Source organism: Notechis scutatus, chromosome 1, assembly GCF_049901735.1.
Source record: "Notechis scutatus isolate UNSWTSFEM ecotype Mainland chromosome 1, rNotScu1.2, whole genome shotgun sequence".
NCBI lineage: Eukaryota > Metazoa > Chordata > Lepidosauria > Squamata > Elapidae > Notechis > Notechis scutatus.
Genome location: NC_142009.1, coordinates 124876033 through 124895867, shown reverse-complemented (window position 1 = coordinate 124895867; position 19835 = coordinate 124876033). Strand labels below are relative to the sequence as shown.

Genomic DNA, 19835 nt, shown 5'->3' with positions numbered 1-19835 from the left:
AATATTAAAGGTTTGAAATAGTCCAATGCTGCTTCTTGTTTTGACAATTTTCCTTATTAAGAAGATAATGTTCTGACACAACTACAAAAGGTTCACATTTGTTTTCATTTATTAACACATAATTGAAGCATTGTCTAGTAAAGGAGGAGGGACATCAGAGAAACTTATCAGGCTGGCTTGAAAAATGCCATGGAAGAATAGTATTTTTTTTAACACATTTTTTTAAAATTTTCGGTGGGTTTTCAACAAGGCACGAAGAGTCAAGGAAAGGCATAGAGTAGAATACGTTAAAATACTGCAGATTTCAGCAAGAGAAATGAAAGTCAAATCCCATTAATACAAACATACTCTCAATAGCAGTAAATATGCTTTCGGGAGGTTAAGTGGGTAGTTGGTTAAATGTTAGTCAAAAGCAACAGGATAGTTTCTAGTGTTGTGAGTCCAACTCCAGCTTCACTGGGCTAAGCTCTGTCAGAGTTGCAGGTTTTTAGCTATATTCTTATTAATTATCAGAAAGAGCAGAAGCATATTGGCAAAATGAAATACAACACAATAAAGAGACACAATATAAATGGTAGTCATAGTCTCAGCCTCCAACTCATAGTCTTAAGCTGAATAACCCAGTGCTTGTCAGCGTAAACTTGGTACATATTAGTGCTTCATTATAATGTAGGAAGAACTCAATGCTGATGTACAGAATATAAAAGTAAAATGTGATTCAAGAGAGCACACTCCTAGACTGATCATCCTATAAGGACTTAACTGAAAATGTGGAAGTGAAATTAAAGTTTATTGCTGGTCACATTAAAGGTGCTGGGAGATAAGAAAGTGAATGAAGCTCAAAGCAAGATACACTTAGAGAGAGAGACAACCAATGCCAGGCCAATAATAAATAAAGCATTTGCAAAAAACATTAACAAATGGTCAGTGAGTACATCATTTGAAGATGGCTCATTCATTCCTATCTATAATAAGCATTTGGAAAATTCTGAGATATTTGGATGCAATTTCTATTATTTATTGCAGTAAATAAACTGTATTTTATTTCTTTTTTGGAGAGTAGGATAGGGAGAATTAAAAAAATGATAATGGTAAAGGCTTTTTTTATTGCCCTAAAAAGAAAGGCCAAAATCAACCAGAGGCCATATAGAAGGAAGTTGATCTGTAATGATTTAACTATCAACAGATTCTAGTAGTACAACAGTTCCATACAGGGGAATGAAATAGAATAAATAAAGGGAGTGAAAGAATGGCATTCAGACAGAAACACAAATCCAGAATTTGGTAAGAGATACATAGGATTTTACCGATGTAAGGATTTGGGGGAAGATGAGTACAATGGTAAAGCTCACATATTAGAATAAATTAAAAAGAAGTAAAAGTGCATCATGTTTGTTTTAAAACATAAACATATAAAACATGTTTATGTTTATAAAACAAATCTACCATCTTTCCTTTCCCAGCATAGAATAAGTTGTAAAATAAGTCAATCCCATTAGATGAAATCAGAAAAGACAAGGCAAACAGAAACCAGAAAAACAAAAGAATGTCTCGCCCCACAAGGAGACAGGCAGGCAGAGTTGAATGAGGTAATAAAACCCATATCAATTTCAGAGAGAACCCACCACTCATCTCCCCCCTCCCCCATCATTCCTCTGTATGGAACTGTTGTTTTACTACTAAACTTTGCTGGGGGAACTCTGGAAGTTGAAGTCCACAAGTTTTAAAGTTGCCAAGTTTGGAGACCCCACTGATGTATAGGACTAATGTTGCAACTTTGAATGCTAGTTCTTAGAATCCCAGAAGCAGCAGACAAGTCACAAGATCTTCAAAATGCTTTAAAACTACCCAGCTCAATTTGTTGCTTTGAAATAGCCTTGATTCCTGATTCTGCTTTGAATTCAGTTCAATTTAATTTGCTTTGATTCAGTTGATGCTCTGTTGAGTCAAATAACTCATCTGAAGTTTTGCAGAATGTACGTATTAAATGTAGACGCAAACCCACACACGAACAAATTCACGTTAGACTACCATCCATTTTTCTTAGCAGCAGCTGCTTCCATAATAACAGTGCAAGCAGAAACTGAACAGTCTGCATTACATTTACAATAATTTTCTACATATATACCAAATGTCCATGCCTGCAGGAACTGCAATATCTAAACCTATAATAATATATAAGACTCTGCAAAGTCTGTACATACTATATTGTCAAGACACTGTGTTCTCAATTAAACATTTCTGGAGTTTTCAAGCATGGGTGGAGATATTCTTAAATAAAATTGAAGGGCTATATATATTTTACATATGAATGTATATGCTTTTTGCAATGGCATTATTTTATCAATATAAACAAATCAATGTATCATAAAATGAGTCTTCCTCTGTTAGCAAAATACTTTTCCAATAAAGCATGATCTTCTGGAACTTTTACAAATAATATTCTAGCATCTTCCACCAACTCTGGTCCCAAGTCCACAGTCTGAAAATGCAGACTGTGAAGTTTTCAGCTTGAACATCTAATTACCACAGTACTGCCTTATGTCTAAGGATATTTACTCATATAGTAGGGCTGTATTATTATTATCCTTCTCATCTTTTCTACTACTTTCTCCTATTGGTACCTTATGATTATATTATCTTATTGTTTGTATGTACACTTGTTGTTTGTATCTTGTTGTTTATATGTACACTAAGAGGTTATGCACTAGAGACAAATTCTTTATTGGCCAAGTGTGTCCAATTGCGCTTGGCCAATAAAGAATATTCCTATTCTATTCTATTCTATTCTATTCTATTCTATTCTATTCTATTCTATTCTATTCTATTCTATTCTATTCTACTCTACACTCCATTCCATTCCATTCCATTCCATTATTGTAAAGGTGAACTCCAAATGAAAATGATCTGGGATTTCAGATAATACTTCTTCACTTCAAGCTCCATTTTACTTTTAATTTACCTAGTAACAAATGATTTGCTCTGTGTGTGCGTGCGTGTGCATGTGTGTACGCCAACACATGTTTGCAACATGACAATTGAAATGCATTTTTCCCCTTCTTTGTTCAGCCTTTCTAATTCATTCAACTTTAATGACGTTTTTGCTTTTCAAAATAGCAAGAGTAATATACCATAATTACTTCTGATCTAGCAAATTTTGATGCCTGCCACAAGCCAATATGGAATTCAGCACACATGATTTACACATATTAGTCAGCAACATCTCAAAATTTTCAATAACACTGGGCACACAGCAGAAACCAAGGGAACATTTTCTTCATGGTAGTTGTCATTCATGCTCAAAAGTAAGTTTCTGGAATAAATTTAAATTATTCCAATCATCTGATGTGCTTGTGATGCATTAGGATAGATTTCTTACTAATACTGATTTCTTAGCAGTGCCCCAATGTGTCTTCTACATTGAAGTTTCACTCTGGAAAATACCATCCTAGGAAAAATGTAATTTAAGCTAGCTTATATTCAGTTTAGCACACTGATCAGAAAGTTAATTTACATTATTTGCTTTTAATTCACATTCTTTGATGTTCATGAGATATATGACAAATCAGAATATTATCTTAATTATACAGTTTGTTTTCTTGAAAATGAATACACCTATTTTGATATCTGCTACTAATATGAGGGTAGGTTTAAATTACAAATCCTATAATCAGCCTTAGTTTGGGAGGTGGGCCTGGATGGGTGGATGATTTTTGAGGAGAAATAGACAAGACATAGTATGGGAGAGATAGATTAATGGTTCCCTCTGTAAAATAGACCCTTCTGGTAGTTTTTATGGATCTTGTGTTCACTTCCCTTTGAGTGGCTTTAGGTAATGCATCTAACTTCCAGATGGATCTCTCTTCTACTCTCACTACTGGTCATGCTGGAATTCAAGAATATCTTAGGGCCACTACTGTTCTGGTGGTGTAGCTTTAATAAATCCAAACTACACTGAAGGGCATTCATAATATGGAAAGAACTCAACTCTTGAAAAATAGGTGTGTGTGTGTGTGTGTGTGTGTGTGTGTGTGTGTGTGTGTGTGTACACAGAGATAGACTTTATTTTTTCATCTGCCATTTGAAGTAATCAAAAACATTGGTTGGTTGATTGATCAGAATTTAAAAATACGTCTGATATGATTTAACATAAGATCTTTCTGACTATAAACTGTGAAGATCTGATAGAAAGAGACAGTTCAATCTAAATTAGAAGCATATTTCACTCTGCTTAGGGACTGCATTTTAAATTGGCAAATAACATACTACATTCTGGGTGAGCATACATGGGCAATGCTTCCTTTGTAAAAAAAATGGGAGCGGCTCAGGATGAAGCAATAAGCTGTGATGTGTGCTTCAAAGTTAGAGCCCATCAAAATGTTTTCTGGGGCAACAGTTCATCCCTAAATCAAAGTAAGAGCATGCTAGGTTACTGTTTTATTCTTTGCTCTGGCAGCTATTCAGTATAACACTGAAAAGGTTGACTGCTCCAAGTGTAGTCTGTAAACCAACTGCATTTAGGTCATAACCTCACTTACAAACATGAAACCCAGAAACCCAAGATAAACTCAAAGAAAGCTCATTGGCCATTAACAGTCACCCACCCCAGCCTTAACAATTAATGAATTGAAATGCCGGTGAAGCTTGTTATTGTAAACTATGCATATGGCCCATCCCTTGGAAACAAAGTCAAATCCCAGGAAATCAATAATAACACATCTGGCATCATTGCTAAAGCCAAACTTTAGAATATTAATAATGGTGTCTACAGTAGAAGCAGCTCTTGTACATGCACATGAATACCATGCAACAACCCTTTTTTAAAAAAAAAAATCAATCATGTTTGTTTCTGCAGTTTTCTTGGTCAGATTTTTCAATAGGGGTTTTCCATTGCCTCCTCCTAGGATTGAGAGTAAACAACCAGGCCAAGCCAGTTGTCTAAAGCAGGATTAGAACTCACAGACTCCTGTTTTCTATACTGATGCCTTAAACTACACCAAACTGTCTCTCAAATAAACCAATATTTGAAGCCAAAATTTCCACTAAAGCTATAATGTCTGTATTATAGATATTGCAATGTGCTGCTTGATAATATACTGAACTATACATTGAATGTAAATCTACATACCATACCACAGTGTCAGCCTGGCTGAATGGTACGAATGAATGAAGCTTGTATAGCTTGGAAAGTAAACGGAGTCAAGTACTAGTTAGTATTTGGATGAAATATCCATGCTTAAGACTAGACTTGAACATTAAAGAACATTCCAGAATAAGACATTGGGAAACCATTTTCATCTTGCTATACCAAAAAAAGCATTATAGATATACCATGAAGTCACTAGGAATTAAACTTGGTTTGAAGGAGACATTTATTTTATTTCATGCCTAACTTTAAAACACAACATACTATATTTGTTTCATAAATACCTGTGAATCTGTGGCACATAGTTTTGATGAGAAGAATGAATGCTATTGAAAATGTTCAAAAGCTGCAAAGAGTTACAAATTTCACTACTAAAAGATTTGAATGTCTTTGAAAATTAGGCCTCACTTGGGAGGAACTGTTTGCTTCTGGAAAATTCTATGCCTTTTTGTTATATAGCTGTAGTTAGATTTATATAATGTAGATCTGTTCTTGACATTTTGTCACTTTTTGCTAGCTAACTTTTGGATGTTAATGAATAAATTTTAAGCTATATATTTTCCTAGCTGAACTGGAGATTTTACAGTATCCTTCCCCTGCCATGCCCACCAAGCCACGCCCACAGAACCGGTAGTAAAGAAATTGAATCCCACCATTGGTGCAAACCAAAAATTATCCCCAGTAATTTTCCAACACCTTTGCTATGAATACATTTACCCAGGTTTATACTTAAATGATATATGCACAAAGCAGTTGCTGCTCTAATTCATACTTGGGTTTCTAAATAGCCCAGCAATTTTCTCCACACGTCATTTCTTCTTGTTCCTAACCATTCATTTTTATACCCGAATAACATTTCCCTTAGATTGCTTCCATTCAGAAAATTCACTATTTTCCCTACATCTCAATTCTGGTTCTTCCATTGTCACCATTCGCTGGAGCAGGTTGTGCAGATCTCACTACCTTTTCAGGTGTGTTTTTTTAAAGATATGTATTCAGAACAGGTTAGATTATGCCAATTCATACTTTCTGACATACACATTAGCCCTTAAATTCATAATTAAACCTATACCTTTACATCCCTGTATGCATTCATGAACTCCAAATCCCAAGACCAGGCCACTTTCATTCAGATCTATTATAGCTTCCCCCTTTCTCTTAGTTCACAGGTGAAGCACTACTTGTTATTACTAAAGCAGAACTGAGAGCCTGTTTTTCATCCAATAATAAATCCTGCGGCACTGAAATGTTAGCAAAGTGATTTTGATCAGAGAGCCACTGATCAGCTAAAACAGAAGGAAATGTCATATCAACAACAAAGATTAATCATGAAAGCCCATCTGCTAAATGCCTGCATGTTTAAGAGGAAAATCAAGATCCCTCTCTGAATTGATGTATTTGTGTAACATGGACCTGTCATCATTATTATTTTACATATTACTGCATCATTTTCTTTTATTCTATGTACTGCACTAAGTTATAAGCACCTAATAAATTAAACTGCTTCAGTTTTCAGAGTAAAAGTCATGTACTCTTGAGGCACTGATGACTTTCTTCCAAATAATCCTGCAGTATCCCCCCACTGTTGAATATACAATGAAGTTATTTCATATGTGTTGCCAAATACATGCTAGACCTCTGGGAGACTGAGATTATTGAAAATGGTGGCTCTAAAGAAGGGTTTTGACAAACTTAAGGCCCGCGGGCCAGATCCCAGTCTACCCAGCGTGAAGAGGAAACATGCTATCAGTTTGGGGAATGGTGTCAAGCTGGCCAACCTACCCAGCTGGCCACACCCACCCAGTCAAACACACACACACCCAGCCCCCCGAGGTCAACCACAGCCCTGATGCGGCTCTCAGTGAAATTGAGTTTGATACCCCTGATCTAAAGTGATGATTTGTGGAAGGGCAGTTGCTGTACAACTGACTAAATGCACATGAACTTTTGTGTTTCTTTCCAGTTCAGGCTGTTCTTGGACCATATTCTTCCATACCTTACTTCTTCCAGCAAGTTAGGAAAGATTTGTGAACTTCACCGATGATGCTTATTGTACATGCACAAAATAAACGAATGCCCAGATGTAACAGCTATATAACTCATTAATGCATACTAGCTGATTTTATTACTGAATTCATTCAGAATGCCTTATAAAGAGAGGAATATTTGCTATCCAGAGCTTGATCTGACAATTCACTCAAGAGTTTTATATCTGCTATGGAATCCTACTCCCTTCCCTCTAATATTTGGTTTAAGTTGTTTAAAGAAAAATCAAATTGCAATTTAACACCTTAGAAACGTTATTTAAAATATGAACCTTTAATATGTGTACGAGCATGAGGAAGCTTTGACTTTTTGAACCTGCTGAAATGGTACAGTAAAACAACCTCTATTCTCTAAATTGATTATTTCACATGGAAAAACACTGGGGATTTAGATGAAATCCACTTGTTGCCTGTTAGAAAAACAGCTGATTGCTCTCTACTGTTTTCTTGAGACAACCTTGAAAAAAAAGTTCAATATACAGTCATAGGCTGGGATCTGGGAGGATGTAATGAGTGGCTGTTTAATTCAACCTTGGTGTCTGGTACGCTACTAATTACTGAACTAATGTCTATGGCAGATAAAACAAGACTGTTATGGTTCCCCACTGACAAACTTCACACAGAGGGAACAGGAGTTGTCATTAAGGAGTCTGTGATAAATGAGGTCATATCACACTCAGCAAGACTAGTGTTAAATTGCTGGAATTATCAATCATTGCCCATAGCTCAGTGGTTCTATCAGACTTCATTCTGGTTGAGAAAAGGGATAGAAACCCCCCACAACTGTATAGTAAGAATGCATTCAGACAAGGGGGGGAGGAGGGAGAGAGAGTGTATGTGTGTGAGAGAGCAAGCTGCTGAAGACTCGCAATGGTAGTTAATGATCCTAGACCCCAGCCATTAAATGATATGCTGGACGTTAATTTTGCTATGCTAGGGAATACAAAACTGCCATGGCTGAGGAAGCCAGTATTTTGCAGGCCTTTAGAGGATAAAAAGTAAGGGGAAAAGTTAGAAGAAAATAAAAAATGAAGAGCTTTGCCCCTAGGCTGGACCAGCAGCAAATTGCATTGCTACCTGAAAACCATTAATTCTCACCCAGGCATCCCGTAGCAGACAAATACAACTCCGTAAATCACATTCTTAATAAAAGTAGAAGAAAGATTTTAGTGACCTCAAGACCTGACTAAATGCAAGCCCTCCCATTATTCACATTGGGAGAATGTACACCCCCACCCACACCCAAAAAAGCACTGCTTGGAAGAAATGTATTAAATTTGCTAAATCAAATTGTTCTTGAGAATCAATATAAAAAGAATAAATTATATATCTTTCCCATAGAGAACTTGAAAGGCAAACATGATGAGCTGGAAAAGTTACCAAGATAATGACATTTACTAATTGGGTCACATTCAATTTACTTATCAATATCAAGAAGAAATATGACTTAGCTTTAAAAATGGACAAAAGCCCCTGAAAGATTACCTGAACAAGACAACAATGCACAAATGTTTTTGCAGTATCTAGAGTTAAATAAATGAACTCAGACATGTGGCAATCAATATTAGCCTCTGCATTTATGGTTCTGTTCCATTTTTAAAGGTTTCTCTGCCATTCAAGTCTTTTTCATTCTAATTCTTGAGAAACAAAGGAACAGGGAAAAACCCTGAAGAACTTCTTACTGGCACTCTTATGCACAAAACTACCAAGAGGATGGGGAAAAAAAGGCACAAGATTCAGTCACTCTCAAGAGGTAAGTACAATTATCTGATTTCCAGTCACAAGTTACTTATGCTGACAGTGGAGGCAGGCACATGTGATGATCTGCTATAGAATAGAGATAAATGAGATAAATTTGCTCATATCAGCTCAGTTCCAGTTAGGTTTAAAGAATGTCATGGAAAAACCTGAATTCCAAATCCACAGTAAATTCCTTCTGTGTCCAATCACACTTGGCCAATAAAGAATATTCTATTCTATTCTATTCTATTCTATTCTATTCTATTCTATTCTATTCTATTCTATTCTATTCTATTCTATTCTATTCTACTCTACTCTACTCTACTCTACTCTACTCCTCTACTCTATTCTGTAGGACTGAGAAAAGAATACATATAGTCCTCCCTTAGCAAGCATAATTGCGGCTGGCAAGTCCATCATTAAAGGAAGTCATCACTAAGTGAAACCACAGCTGTGCATATCTTACTTCAACTTTGTTTTGGAACTGTGAAGATCATAAATGAAGGACTGGTCACAAAATTACTTTTTCATCACTGTTGTAACTGTAAATAGTTGCTAAATGAGGATGTTACTAAACAAGGTTTACCTGTGTTCCCCCCCCCACTTACCTGTGAATCTTTGAGAATCAGAAACATCAGCAGACAAATAGCTTGACTGAGACTGTGAGAGTCCTCTCTCCAGTGGTTCGGTTGGAGATGACCCTTCCATACTAGAAATATTTTGGACTTTATTGGGAGCCTCAGGCAAACAGGAAATACTATTGATTCCGTCCATACAGAAAAATCCAGCAGGGCATGTTTTCATTAAGCAGTCATTGTAATTAAGCTCACAGTGTTCACCCTGGAAAAGAAGTTTTTAAAATGTCATTTGGAAGGCCATGTGCATTTTGATAGTCACATTAAATAATTTGATTATGACTTTCTTTTTGTTTTCCAAATGCTATCTATTTAAAGCGAGCAGAATGCTTTCCCCAAAATTAATGTAATCCTATTGAGCGCTTTTGTCTGTACTGATTTTATGGCATAGACCTTGGTTTTTGTGCTGTAATGCAATTATGGTGTTTTGACTTCCAATCAATTCAAAGAATGTCAGGTTTCATTCATAGAGTTTCACAGTAGGTGACATGCCAGGAAAAGCTTTGTCTCTGAGCCATCTGCTTTTCAATGTCAAAACGGGCTCCTTGGAGATTAATTTCAGGTGATAGAGAAGTATGTAAACTAAAACTTTATGTTACACTGGCTTCAAAACCACATTTCTTTCCCCATTTTAACTTGATATATGCCATCCGCTAATGTCTCATCTTTCCCAAGCAGGTAGTAGCCGGACATATTGTAATCTACTCTTGGATAAAGCAAACATTGCGGAGTATTGCTAAGTGGACATGTTACATTATCTAACATAATGTTTTAGTTTTCCTCAAAGTATTCATTTTTAAAGCCTTCAACATAGTGTTGCTACAACATGTGCTGGTTATTGATTAGAATATAATTCAAAGACTGGTAAATATTGTCTAGCTATAAAAACATTGTTCCTTAAATGATCTCAATCTTAGTCAACATATATGTCTTGAGTTTTGGGTCATTCTGTACTCATTGTCATTTTATTAATAAAGGAAAAATATTCCCAAATATGTTATCAACTATACTTATAGTTCCATGAAATATCACAGATTTAAGATTATTTACAAATCTGACAATAGGTGGCACCAAAGGAGGAAAAAGAGAGGTAAATAACTACTATTTTGGCCTTACCACATTTATGGATACACAATAAAAATATCTTATTAATATTAATATCTTATTTCAGAGCAAAAATATTCAGAATAGGAGGATTCATGAAAAAAAAATTCCCATGTTTCTTTAGAATTATAACATGGGACACAACCTTGTCTTTTCCCTGACTTTCCACCCTCTGATCTGTAGAAATTCTGCAGAAAACTACAGCAAAACATTTTTTCTCTAGAAGTTTATTTCCATCACTAAGCTCACTTGGCCATATATCAAATTATGAATATTGTTGTCAGTGCTGGCTTAACAATATCAAGTGCATCTGTACTTAGGTATATACATTTTGCCTCTCGCAATTCACTGTATCCACATCCGCTTATGTCACTATAAAATGTTTGGTCTTTAAAATTATTCCAAGAGCTTTTGCATGATTGTTGTAGCAACCTAGCATGACAAATTCCATCAGAAAACTTTGATTTTTTGCAATAAACTGCAATAAACCCATCTCTTTGCTTTTGTTTCTCAAAATTACCTTATTATATAAGAAGTCCAAGTTTTTAAAACATAGACATGAACCAATGTAAGGTTTTGTGTTCTTGGTAATTTCAAATGGTTACATAATTAAACCATTGGACACTGATACAACAAATGGCATACTAAATTATTTGGGCTCTAGAGCTTTTTCAAGCAGCATTTTAAAAAAAACAAAAAAAAACTTTTTACTTCTTTATCCTAGAACAGAAAGAAGTGCTAGATTTATCTGAATAATTCTAGTATATCTTAATTTAATGTTAAACTGAACAAATAAATAATATATAGATCTGTAATAAAATAGAGTAGAGTCAAGAGTACAGTAGGGTAGAGTAGAGTAGAGTAGAGTAGGGTAGGGTAGAGTAGAGTAGAGTAGAGTAGAGTAGAGTAGAGTAGAGTAGAGTAGGGTAGGGTAAAGTAGGGTAGAGTAGGGTAGAGTAGAGTAGAGTAGAGTAGGGTAGAGTAGAGTAGAGTAGGGTAGAGTAGAGTAGTGTACAATAGAGTAGAGTAAAACAGAACAGAATAGAATAAAGATTTGGATAACATGGTGAATATATTACTTTTGGTTTATGAACTTGATCCATAAATATTTGCACATAGGCTGACTCCTAAGATGATTTTTACCCTGTGGTTGAAAACAACAGTTTAAGGTAGCTGTGTACCATCTTCATCATCTACCATTGTTTGGTGGCTTCCTTCTATAGATCATTTTCATAGTAGCCTGGTGGCGAATATTTGCTTTAATAAGGTAAGTTAAAGCTTCCCATTCAAAGACAATGGAAAGCTCAATTTAAGTAGAGCATAAACCTCTATATATTTGGACACTGAACAATTATACAAATGAATCTACCAGGATAATCAGGACTAAGCTTCAGAGGCTTTTTCTTATCTGTTGGCTTGATCATTAATGGTTGATCTTAAGTTTAAGACAAATGAGAAAACTTAATGGGAGACAGACTCTGCTAAGGTTTAACTTCAACAGTATATGCTGCATATCGAGTGGCAGTAGTAAGGTTTTGGTTCATACCACATATCCAGATGTGCAATAACAGGTGTAATCCAGGCCTGGTTCCCTCTGTATGCATATACCATGTACACAAGGGTTAGATGCACATTCATTGATATCCTCTTCGCATCTGAGCCCTTCCCAGCCTGTTGGGAGGAGAAAAAAAATTTGTATTAGATTTTTGGTCTAACATTAATTTGAAGGCACCCATGTGGAAGCCATGGGTATTCTCTGAAACATTGAAGGCACCCATGAATTCTAGACAAACATTAGGCATGAAGCTTGCTGAGTGATTTTGGACCAGTCACTATCTCTCAGCCCTAGGAAGAATTTAAGGACAAGCCATTTCTAAATATATTGCCAAGGAAACTATAGACACTAGTTAAGAACATCATCAAAGGTCAACACTGACTCAAAGACACCTCCTCCAAAAAAAACCTGCTTTTATTTCCCATTGTACTCTGAAAATAGATGTATAATTCAAACCATTTACTGGGCATCCTTTTCTGATCTGGATATAGCAAAATGACTAATGAAATAAGAATTAGTTATAATGTTTGTGTACTCCCAAAACTTTGCTATCATTATTGTTTTAAAAAGAAATGCAGCTGTGATAGATCACAGTCTGAAGTGGATGGTGGTGGAACATGCTACCTGCTGCTGGCCTTGCTCTACAGTTGCATAAACAGGTTGTGTCTTATTGGCTGTAGCAAGACTGGAATTACAAATTATTAATCCATACTATAATTATAAAGTGTTGGTGTTATTGATAATGGGCCTTTAAACTCTGCTTGGAGTAGAAACATACCTTGGATTTAGGTTCTTTGTCCTCATGCTCTCCATTAGCTGGAGTTAGGCATGAATAATCTTTTGAAATTCTTCACTGATTTATGAGCAAAGAATTTGGGCAGGAGATTGCTATTTTTCCACAATGAAGACAAATTTTCCATTTCCCCCTCCAAAATGGTGTGCTTTACTTCTTTGAAATGATTTCCAAAGTAAATTGTCTTTTACCAAAGTGAATTAAAACTGGTCTATTTTGCTAAAATTAACCCCTCCCAAATGCTCCTTAGAAACATCATCAACTACCTCTAACAAATGGAATGTACAAGGAGGGAGAGAGGGAGGGGAGGAAGGAAGGAAGTATACCCACCACTGATTGTGTGGGGCAGAAGCAATAGTGGAAGCCATGGGTATTCTCTGAAAGTGGTGATTTACAAACCATTATGGCTAGCTCTACACATTACTCTACTTCAAATAAACCTCCTGTTAACAACAATTTCTTTCTTTCTTTTTTCACTTAATTCTAAGAGCTGTCCTCATTCCAAATGCAAATTGTTCCACAAATTTACTTTACAGTAACGTTCAATCAAACTGTCCAACACATAGCAGAATTAGCTAGTGTAGAATGCTAATTAAAACAACTAATTTTCCCTTTGGACCCAAGACAACATTTTAAGTGCATTCTCTTGCTTCCACTGGAAACTATTTTTCTTCTGTGGTGCTTTTTGATCAAGAGGTTAGATCAATTTGCACCTAAGAAACAACAAAAGGGATTTCCTGATATATTGTGCTATATTTGGAGAAACAAACATTCCACTGTATAATTCCAGTAAGTATTGCCTTGGTACAGAAAAAAAAGGGAAAGTTTGTTCGAATCTGAATTTTTGAATAGTAAAAAGATTTAATTGAAAGTATTTTGTTCATTTGTTACCTTTCTGACATCTGCAGAAGTATCCATTAATAAGATCTTCACAGACTGAGCCATGTAAGCAAGGAGAAGAGCTGCACTCATTCAAGTCTATTTCACAAAATTGGCCAGAAAATCCATTGAGGCACCTACAAATAATATTCAATATAGTTTAACATAATGTACAATTTCATAACTATGCAGAAATAAACCCAAGTTTTATGCATATACTTTGTCTTGGTTCAATTTGATTCATGTTAAATAGCCATCTGGATATTAATGGATGTTCATTTCCACTGAATGGGACAAAAACGGAAAGATAAGATATTTTCCTAGAGTCTGGCAAAGGGCATGAAAGATGTAGGAAAAAGAGTGGCAGAGCTCCTAGAGTCTCTACATAAACACAAATGTATGAAGTCCAACACTTCTTGAATTCCATTGACCCTTATTTAATGCCAAAATAGTGCTCACCAGTTGGTTGACTAGATTCCTGTGCCTAGGCATGAACAATAAATCAGTTTAATTGGAACCAATCATGTGGCCTGGTCTAGTGATTTCAGCATTTAACGTTGTCTTTGATAAGCCCCTCTGAATTTTTTAAGCATGTTCCAAGTTTAAGACTCCCATTTGTGAGAGCACTCCCAAATCACTTTGATTGGAATGTTGAAGGACAATGTCTAGTGTCAAGGAATAGAGGTAGTAAGCCTATTTCCAATTATGCTACTTAGGAATACAGTTAGATAAAACAGTAATCACAAAAGGTTGATGGCCTTCCTGTTTTGTTCAGCAATCCTAAAAGCAAGGAAATGAAAATGTGCATAGTAGGCATCATCATATACAACAGCTGAATAATACCAATTCAGGAAGGACATTTCATTAAGGCACACCAAAAGAATCAAATTTGGAGGGTGGGGTCAAGCATAAAATAGCAAGCTTAACAGCAAGTTCTACCACACTATGGCAGAGGTCACCACAAACCTAATTTTATGCTTTCTTGTTGCTAGACCTAACTTCCAAATCTAACCAACATGGGCACGTGACATCTTGTCAATGGAGATTACTCAGTTTGGAGAAACAGACCATCTGGCAAATGAGAAAGGTCACAACTCTCAAGACTGACAAACTCAGGAACCACTGGATTTCTGAGAATATCTTTATTGTGAGTTGGGCAACATAACAGAATGTAGAAAGTCCATGAAAGCAATTATCCAGATCAATTTATACCAAGCATAATTAACACAGATTTAATCTGAGTCTCTTGGGACTGAGGTGTTTCTTTTGCAACAGTCCCCTTTCCTACTCCATGTTGCCCAGGCCTGATTGACATTTCTTCACAAAAAGTGGCTTGTGTTCCCTTCCTTTGAGAAGACTTGACTTGGAAGGTAGGGGTGTGAGCATGTCAGTTAAGAGGAAAAAACACATTTCCAGACATGCCAGAGAAATGCAAAACTCAATACCCTTGTCTTCTGCAGGGACCATGAGCCATGCTTTTTTCCCCTTACAAATTAATGCATGCTGCCGCCGAGTCTGTGGATGTGTCCAGCAGCCAATTTGAACCAATTTTTATTTATTTATTCTATTTTTATTTATTTATTTTTGTCAATGGTTTACAAGATAATAGGTATAAGTAAAAACATAGTTATTAATACATGGGTACATATAAGAAAGAAAAAAAATAAAAGAAACAATAAGACAGGGACGGTACGCACGTTGGTGAGCTTATGCAAGCCCCCTACAGACCTCTTAGGAAAGGGGTGAAGTCAATAGTAGACAGTCTAAGGTTAAAGTTTTTGGGGTTTGGGGAAGAAACCACAGAGTCAGGTAGAGTATTCCAGACATTGACCATTCTGTTGCTGAAGTCGTATTTCCTGCAATCAAGTTTGGTGCGATTAACCTTGAGTTTGTATCTATTGTTTGCTCTTGTGTTGTTATGGATGAAGCTGAAGTATTCATTGACAAGTAGGACATTGCAATGTAGGTTTTCTAGGTCTAGAATTTCGAGTCTGGTCGCATAAGGTATTCTGCAACGAGTAGAGGAGTGGAGATCTCTTCCTGTGAAATATTTCTGGACTTTCTCAACTGTGTTAATATCAGATACGTAATGTGGGTTCCAGACTGATGAGCTGTATTCAAGTATTGGTCTAGCAAATGTTTTGTATGCCCTAGTTATTAGTGTAATATTACCAGAGAAAAAGCTACGTAGGATTAGGTTAACAACTCTTAATGCCTTTTGGGCTATGTAGTTACAGTGGGCTCTAGCAGTTAGATCATTAGAGATGAGTACTCCAAGATCCTTGACAGAGTTTGGATCATCAACAAGGTCTTGACTATTCAGCCTGTATTTTATTTTCTGATTTATTTTTTTTGCCAATATGTAGGACAGAGCATTTATTTGTTGAGATTTGAAGTTGCCATTTGTTTGACCATTTTGATACATAGTCAATGTCTTTTTGAAGGGTAGCAGTATTGTCTGTGGTGTTGAATAGCTTTACATCATCAACAAAAAGAACGCAGTTGCTCTTGATATGATCACAGAGGTCATTTATGTAGAGTATGAAAAGAGTTGGTCCTAGAACACTGCCTTGGGGGACACCACTGTTGACAGGTACAGAATTTGATAGGATGCTCCCAATTTTGACCATTTGTTGTCTGTTTGACAGGAATGTTTCTATCCAGTTATGCAGGTGTCCAGAGATGCCATAAGTTTTAGTTTTAGGAATAGTTTGTTGTGTACCACTGAATCAAAGGCTTTACAGAAGTCTATGTAGATTGTGTCTATTGCTTTGCCCTGATCGAGTTGTGTAGTCCATATGTTTTTGCAGTGTAAGAGTTGCAGATTTCAGGATAGCTTTTTTCTAAAAATTGTTTATTTGAGAGTAGGTTGTTTGTTTCTAAGTGGAGGATGATGGATTGGTTAATAATTGATTCCATGACTTTACAGGTGACGCAGCATAAGGAGATTGGTCTGTAATTTTCAACTAGACTGGGGTCTCCCTTTTTGAAGATGGGGATGACCGTGGCTTGTGACCATAGTTTTGGGAAGGAGCTGGTCCTGAAAGATTTTTCAAAGATTATGCTTAGAGGTTCAGCTATGGCAGTGGGTAGCTTTTTAAAGAAGTAGGCACATATTCCGTTCGGTCCAATATATAGGGATGGTTTTAGATTGCTTTTTCAACATTGTCTTCTGTAAAATCGATATGCATTAGATCAGTGGTCCCCAACCACTGGACCCCGGACCGGGACCGGTCCATGGATCATTTTGTACCGGGCCGCAAAGAATGTTTGCTTGGGCGCCACCATCTTGTTTCAGCGTCCTGAGTTGCCTTAGCATGCTCAGTTAGTTAAGAAATGCCCTACCCAGAGAAGGAAGTGGTGCTGGAGGAGAAGGAGGAGGCAGTAGTGGAGAAGCAAGCAACTCAAGGGCGCTACTGCTGTGGCGGCTTTGCCTGCATTTCTGAGGCTTCGATGTTGGGAGAGGCAGCAAGGGCTGGAAAAGGGGAGAGCTGTGCAAGACCCCGTCTCCCTTTCCTGCCTGCATGTGGGTGGGGGGGAGGAAAGAGAGAGAGCCGGGAGCAATTCAAGGCTAGAAAACTAATGGGGAAGAGCTGACGGTGGGCACTGGGGGAGGGGACTGTTGTTGCCGCCGCCACTGTGTGTGGGAGCGTGCATCTCAGGGACCTGAGCCGGGAGGCGCGAGAACTGCAAGTAGGAGCATTTGATGATTTTGAAGAACTCCTGGAATAGGGTAGATTGGCGTTTTGTAGGTCTCAGTGAAAGAGTGAGCTTTGTTTTGTCTCCTTTCCTCCCCTGGTAATGCGAGAGATACTTTCTCTCTCCCCCCAAATAATCCCTGGCTGTGGCTGGGTTTGGCAGCGAAGTGCTAAAGCGAGCAAAGTGCCCCCAGGGACACCTTTCCTTGCCTGTCTCCAGGTGAGGCTGGAAGAGCCCCCAGCTTTTCCTTGGCTGCAGATCTGAGCCTCTCAATCCTCCACCCAGGATCTGAAAGAGCTCCCACTTTCTCTCCCGCCCCTCCCCCAATTAATCACCAAGAGCGGCAGTCCTTCCGCAGGCAGATGCCTGCTGAGAAGTCCCTGGAGTGGCAGCCAAGGGGCGCTGCCCCCCAAGAAGAGCAAAGCCCCCTTTCTCCCTCTGCTTCTCCCAGCAGCAGTTGCCCCAAGGCCCCTCAGCTCAGACACACACACACACACACACACCGCCTGCTCTTCTGTCTCTTTGGAAGGTGCCAGGTGGGGGAGGCTTCCAGCCCAGAACATTTTATTTTGTTATCATTAAGCATTTACATTTTTGTTATAATTAAATAAGTGTGTGTGTGTGTGTGTGTGTGTGTTTGTGTATGATGTATGTATGTGTGTATATATATATATATATCATTAACATAAAAATTATATTAAATATATTAGCTTTAAAAAAAATTCATATTAGTGGTCCTTGGGATTTAAAAGTATGAATTTGGTGGTCCCTGAGATCCAAAAGGTTGGTGACCCCTGCATTAGATCATTGTAGTTGTCTGTGGTTCGACTAGGAAATATTGGGCATGATCCATTGCTGTTTACAAATACTGAGCCAAAGAATGTGTTAAAGAGGTTGGCTGTAATAGTGTCGTCGTTGCAGTCTTTACCATTAGGTCCTTTCAGGGGTGGGATGGACCTTGAGTCTTTTAGTTTGTTGTTTACAAAATTGTAGAAAGCACGGGTGGAATTGGTGTGTAGAAGGTTTTCTTCTTGTTAAATGTGATAATTGATGCATTCGGTCTTTATCTGGTGGCATAAATTTTTGTATCGGCTTTTGAAATTGGCAACGTGACCAGATTTGTTTTTCCGCCAAAGTGAATTCTTTTTGGATTGAAGCTACCTTATTGTTTTGGGTAATTTGTTTTTTTCTGGTTTTGGGAGTTGTTAATGGTACATATAGTTTGATGGCTCTTTTGACTTCAAGTAAAAATATGTTGTAATGGTCTTCTATCATATTGCATCCAGAGAATAGAAATTGCCAATCAAGGGATGAGAAATCATTGTTTATAAGATCATAGTTGTCTTTTTTGAAGTTATAATTGGGGATTCCGTCGTTGTGATGATTTTTGTGTGGATGTATGTTGTGACAAAAGTCAATCATGTTGTGGTCACTGTTGGAAAAGGGTTCTTCAATTTATATTCCATAAATTGAAGTCAAACTATTGCAGAAAATGAGATCGAGGCAGTTGTTAAGTCTAGTGTTGTTGGTTACTAGTTTGTTACTGCATTGTAGAAGGTTGCATGTGTGGGTTCAGTTGTACATTTGTTAAGGGTCCAGTTAATACGAGGTAGATTGAAGTCACCAAGAAAGATAAAAACGTGTGGGCAGGATGCTGCCCATGTTAGTAGTGTATTTAGCTTGTTTGCATGTTTGATGTCATAATCAGGGGCTCTGTAACATAGTAAGAACCGAAATGTGATATTTAAGGACAGTTCACGGACGATAGTCTCAGGAATAGCAAGCTCCAAGGTAACTTGGATGTTTTTTAGATGTAGGGACTTTTTATAGAAGATAGCAACACCACCTCCTCTATAGATTTCACGATCTGATTGGTAAACATGATCGTTTCTTACTGTGGTAATGGAGTCAGGGAGAAATGCATTGAGCCATGTTTCACAGACAAATATAATGTCGAATTTAGCCATATTTAGTAAGAGGAGAAATTCAGGTATTTTATTTACAAGGCTTCTTGCATTGAGTAGCTTGCATTTAATGCCAGTTGTGGTTGGAATAGAGGTAATTAGGGGCATGTGTGCCTAGTTTTGAGTAATGTTGGATTGGATGGGGTGGGGTTGGATGCGGAGTTGTGGGTTGTATGACTTTGTTTTGATGCAATCAGTTCTGTAGTCAATGTATAGGTCCTTTTCTCCATTGTCTAGACGGTTTTTGAGTTCTCCGCGGAGTTCATGGGAGTGCA

The 19835-nt window shown here is 37.2% G+C and overlaps 1 protein-coding gene across 1 annotated transcript in view; it reads right to left on the bottom strand.

The window, feature by feature from the left end:
* The window catches only part of LOC148132976 (protein eyes shut homolog), a 182253-nt gene that overhangs the window by 144625 nt on the left and 17793 nt on the right, over positions 1–19835 (bottom strand). Inside the window, exons 2-4 of the mRNA XM_087951349.1 lie at positions 13910–14034; positions 12217–12341; positions 9540–9771 (exon numbers count right to left, since the gene is read on the bottom strand). Coding sequence (XP_087807475.1) covers positions 9540–9771; positions 12217–12341; positions 13910–14034 — 482 coding nt within the window. The remainder of the gene's footprint in view (positions 1–9539; positions 9772–12216; positions 12342–13909; positions 14035–19835) is intronic.